At 30.8% G+C, this 5966-nt stretch overlaps 1 protein-coding gene across 1 annotated transcript in view; it reads left to right on the forward strand.

The window, feature by feature from the left end:
* Positions 1–2725, forward strand: part of LOC106467740 (putative protein kinase C delta type homolog) — a 62843-nt gene extending 60118 nt beyond the window's left edge. The window contains exon 17 of the mRNA XM_022395926.1: positions 495–2725. Coding sequence (XP_022251634.1) covers positions 495–644 — 150 coding nt within the window. The 3' untranslated portion in view covers positions 645–2725. The remainder of the gene's footprint in view (positions 1–494) is intronic.
* The last annotated feature ends 3241 nt before the right edge of the window (positions 2726–5966 follow it).

The raw sequence follows: 5966 nt of genomic DNA on the forward strand, positions 1-5966 counted from the left end.
GTTCAAACCCTGTAAAGATGTAAAAGTGGTAAGTTAAACAAGAAAAGACTGGGAAAACTTGACCCCCCCCCTTTACTTTGTTTCTTGTTCCAATTACAATAAAAGAGGAAGCTAAGTATACCCACTTTTACATTACATTTTTATAGGAGTTTGACCATTTAATTTGCCACTTCTTATGATACTACATCTTTATATGGCTGACCCCTTTATTCTAGCTTGGCTGTCTTCTTTGTACATGTTGAACTTAACTGCGGTTGATCGTTAGAATCAAGATAAATGCCGCTATTTGGAACGAGATGCAATTGGAATTATCTCTGAGAAAAAAATAATTGTAAATTTTCTGGAAGGTACTAACTTCACTGTACAATGTCTTTGATATACACAGACAGATATATATATATATATATATAATCTTTTATTTTTTATGTCTATTTCTAAAATAGTATAACTACTGCCATGGTGAGCATAAGTATGTTTTTTGTATTTTGTTATAGAAACACCTTTTTGATGCCAGCAACTTTGACAGTAACTTCACGATGGAGAAGCCAGCCCTCACGCCTGTTGATCTTCAGATACTGGAATCGATGGATCAGACGCAGTTTAAGAATTTCAGTTACACCACTCATTACATGGATGATGATTAGAAACCTTCAGTTTGTACCTCGTGACTGCTCCAATAATCATGTATCCGAGAAGTGTATGAATCAGTAAGATACTTAATAGTGAATTAGATTCCCTGAGGAATTGACCAATACTAGACATTTGAAGGGTTCTTTACACAACGAGCTGAAGGTTATCTTAGGTTAATGTAAAGAAAATTCAGTACTAGAATCAAAATAGAAGTTTGGGTAATCGATTTACTGTTAACAAACAAACGTTATACATGATTTATTTTTGTAACTTCAATCAGGAACTTTATTTATTTGTAAATAAATACAATTAACTTGATGGAAAAGCATATGTTTTGAATCTTCAAGCAAAACTCTAGAAGGCCCAGAAACAAGTTTGCTTTGTTTTACGGAAAATGACTACGTGTGGATTTCAATGCTTATCCCTAACCCAAAGCACTTTGTCTGAAAGTGTTCAAATATTTTATACTATGTTGGCATCTCCAGTGTGTTATTATTATATTTTGAATACCAGTGCATTCTCAAGTGTTTTGTCCAAGAAATACTATATATATTCTACCTTAATCTTTTTTTTTCTCGAGACTTAGGCTTCCAGTGAAATTGAAACGGTATTCAAACGCCTGTGAAACTGGCTCTATTATGGATTTAAACACATATTTCAACTTACTCGGTCTTCAGAAAAGGAAACCCGCAACGCTTGTGACACTGTCCTAAGTATAGGACGATCTTCGGGAGTAAACAGTTAAACATTTCTAATTAGATATTTATACAAAATTTACATTGACCGTAACCATTTCCCATAATGAAATGATACCTAATGTTTTGTGAAGCTGGTTCAACTTCTGGCCAGGTATATTGTAGAATAATTATGTTGCTAGGCTAGACTATTATTACGAAGGAAAATGAGCGGTAAGTTTTTTTCGTGACATGCTTCCAGGGGGGATGGGGGGGGGGGTAAAATGTGTGACTTTATTGAAATAAAAGGGTTTTGTAAAATAACACTAGACATTTGAGGAATATTTACTGGTAATTCAACAACAAGTTCTGCCTTACAGAACACGAATATCACAGCTTCTGGACTTGTAACGAACAAAGTGAAGCTCTCTTATCTAAACCATAAACCGAAGTTCGTTGGTCGTTAAAGTTTAGTTAAACATATTGACAGTTAGATAAGAGAATTGTGTTACCAAACACGACCTCGCCTTATCCCAAATATCATGTAAATAGCTTTTATAATTTCGTTAAAGAAATAATGAAATTATGTAACTATGAGCAGGTACAAAAATATTATTTAAATTAAATAGTTACCAGGCGCCTTTTAACTTTTAGTACCAGATACTAAGAATGTGAGGTAGTGTAGTTCATAGTAGTTAGTATGTATGTAGCTCTGTTTTGGATGTACGTTGTGATGACTCCATGACAAACCCATTAAATTATATTGCTAATTATGAAGGTTAGTTCGCTATGTCTATTAGAAGTATAAGGGTTTAATAAATATAACTTTTTGTTCACCAAATGTAATTCAACTGGTTATGTTTATTAATATAGATAAACATTACTGTTGAGAATAACTGTGTTTTAAATTATCTAAAATAAAGAAAAGAGAGACATTGCAACAAAATATGTCATCGTACTTATCGAACGTGTAATGAAAATAACAATCAAGTTGAACACGAAATGCTGTATGAAACGAAAATAAGTATTAAAAGTAAAAAGGTGAACAAAATTTTGTAATGACTCATTTTTCACTTGAATGTTTAAAAAAAATTCTACTTAGTGCTTTGAGTATTTCGTTAAATACAATGTCTTGGTCCAAAGAATAATAAAAAAAATTATTTCATGTTATAAACTAGAAGAACGACACCACTAAAACGTATAAAAATCTAAACTTACAAGTAATTTGTGTGAAAAGGAATATTTAAAATTTCGTGAAGAGCACAGCTCTAGTCAGATGTCCAAAATCTCTCTGTATATATATATATATATATATATGTATTATTTTATATTCATTATTGCCTTTCTTTAGGGTTATGTAAGTGAAATGGAGTCTAGCTATTGTGTTGACGTTTTAAATTAATGAATAAACCATTACCAACCTGTACCAATCGAACTTAGATCGATTTTTGTTCTACTTAGAATAAATCATTTTATAAAATTTGTTTGAGTGTGCATTTTATATATTTTCACCAAGGATTATATTTCCAGTTAAAAAATGATTTACCATACTCCAGTTTCTAATAGTTAATACATTTTTTTAATTAAATAAAAATTAACGATATTAATGCTCAATGTTACAATATTTACACAGATTTTGAAAGCAATGGCACCTGATAAAAACCTCAGATTTTTTCTAATAGGAATTATGTGAACAATCAGCTTAATTCTTTAGACATACAGTATGCACCTTGTTAAAAGTATCTACTTTAAATGTCGTTGTTTGTACAAGTTTCCACATTTTTTTTCTTAGCTATATGTATGTTGTGTAACGTTGTCATCAATTAAATTACAATGTTTATGTTGTTTCTTTCTTCTACTGTGCATTACTATTAATTTTCAAAACCGCTTTTGATGTGAATATTATTTAACATTAAATTTTTAATTTGATCTTATTTACTCATATACTGCCCTCCAGTGGCTCAACGGTAAACTTGGGAGTATATCACAATAAAATTTTGGGTTGTGCTGAAAACAGCATAGTAGGCCATTGTGTAGCTTTGTGCTTTACATCAAATAAAGAATATTAATTTATTTATTTCTGTGGTTTGTTTGTTGTAAAACACAAAGCTATACATTATAAGCCCTCAGACTTACCGCTAAGCCACCGGGGGGGGGGATTTCTTGTGAAAGGGGACAGCACACTACATCCTACATCCTACATTTGATGGTGACATATTGTTTATAGAAGGATAAACCTTGTTCTTAAGCTAATTTTAAATCTTCTATTTTTGTTCAAGTTTACTACAGTTAAAAAAAATAATCTTGACAATGTTAATAGGAGCTTAAAGATGAAATCGTAAGTTTTACAGTAATCAGTTTAATTAATTAATATTTTGGGGCATTATTCACTTCTTACAACCATTCCTCCAGGCGATAATTAGTTTGTCAAATTCTTAATAATGGGACAACAAAAGCGAACTTCAACAACACATTTTGCTGGATATTTTTGGAGGTTCTGATGCGAGATTTAGACACTGGATTTTGTTCATGTCAAATCGTGTCTTGAATCAATAACAACAAATTTTAATGGCTTCCAAATAAAAAATTTCATCATAGTTTGACGACAAGGTAAAACGTATTTGTCTCTCCTTGATAGCTTGTATCAGTAAACAGTTCGACAGCTTTCTGTATTAAACTTTTGGCCATTAGTAATCACAACAAATTTAATTGTTCCACGTAAGTTCAGAAGCACCCATATTTTAATGGTTATATGTATTTAGAACTTTTCTGTAATTATTGATTTCAAGAGTTAGATGTTTGAGAACATTTCAAGAAACGGGATCGTAAATAAACGTGTTAGTACTATGAAGTACCTGACTTTTATAAATATCATGCACATAGCTGTTTTTCGCACATATTATTTTGGTTCTTAGAAATGTGTTCTGTTTCTTGTTTCAAACGGTGTTGGACATAAAATAAAGCGTATTTAATATATGTAACACACTATGAACCTATAATATTTATTTTTCAGATTATACATACCCTCTTTAGCTCAGCGGTAATCCTGAAGATTTTATAACATTATAATGTAGGTTCGATCATTGCGATGAGCATGGTAAAATATATATATATATAACTAGATTTAACTTTATATATTGATAATGTATTGAATGATACTTCCAAGCTTGGTTAATAAAATCAGCAATTTAATATTGTTTAAAATGATAGATTACGTTTAATAAAACTGACCGTATTATGTTGTACATGGTTGAAGAAAGTAAGGCTAAAATTGAAATATTTTATTTGAAAGCTATTATTTACAATAATAACATGGATTATGTGAACTTATATTAAATTTTCATTTAATTTTTTCATGGAGTTGAAAAAATAAAAAAATAGATAGATGTATCAAGACTTGTAAACAATGGTAGATAGATGTGCGTAATGTATATGAATTTTTTTAAACTATAGCAAATAGATGAATATCAAGACTTGTAAACTATAAGGAATAGACGTGCGTGATGTATATCAAGACTTATAAGGAACAGTGGATAAATGTGCATGATGTATATCAAGACTTATAAGGAACAGTGGATAAATGTGCATGATGTACATCAATACTTGTAAACAACTTATATATCTATAATACGCTTGTGTTTGTTTGTCCGTAACTTTTCTCACAAATTTCTTGATCAAACGCTACAAATCTCATAACATTAGAAAGGCCATTGCCCGAGGAGTCCAGATTGCATGTTGGCTTTTCAATTCAGAATCACCTTACCTGTTTTTTTTTTTGTTGTTTTGTTTTGCTTAAACTAATTTTTTTAATGGAACGAGTATGGTACACGATGGCATAATGTCGTTGTCATCACGTGACGACTGGCTTCGATTTCAATTTTAGTTTTTTATTTGCAAAGTACTTCACACAAACAACACTTAACCCGCGTGTAACTTCCTAAAAATTAACATTACACTAAATACAATTTCTATGGGCTTTTTCGACTTATTTAGGTGTTAAATACGTATGCGCAGTTCGTTCAAAACCATATTCTTATCACTTTATGAACACATTCAGGCGTTTCTGTAGATTTAACTTAGTTTGCCTTCATTACAACTTTACTTTGCAATAGTTTAGCTTCAGTTCGTTTCATAGACTGCTATAAACCCCTTTAAGCTACTTTTTCCTTTACTACGTGTTTTACACTACGGTCACATACTAACGCTCATAACTGTTTCATACTCTGTACACTATTATAAATACCATTACGTTACTTTTTTGTTTAATTTATGTGTAGTTTTATTAAATAAAGTTACGTACGTGTAGTTTTATTAATTAAAGTTACATACGTGTAGTTTTATTAAATAAAGTTACGTTCGTGAAGTTTTATTAAATAAAGTCACGTCTACGCGAGTTTGTTTGTCTGAACCCGTAAACTTTTTTCAAATAGACCAGGATTTATTGCACTAGTACATAATGCCTGTAAGAAAGCGTAGCTTAAATTGCGTGCGTGAAAATGTTAAAATAAGAAAAACTCTTGCCTTACATGAAAACTACTGCAAATGTTTTGCGGGTAGCGGCTAGTAATGGATTTATATACGTGATGTATATCAAGACTAGTAAACAATATTGATTTGATGTAGGTGATGTATATAAAACTTATAAAGAAAAGTAGATAGATG

Source organism: Limulus polyphemus, unplaced genomic scaffold (assembly GCF_000517525.1).
Source record: "Limulus polyphemus unplaced genomic scaffold, Limulus_polyphemus-2.1.2 Scaffold2724, whole genome shotgun sequence".
Classification (NCBI taxonomy): Eukaryota; Metazoa; Arthropoda; class Merostomata; order Xiphosura; family Limulidae; genus Limulus; species Limulus polyphemus.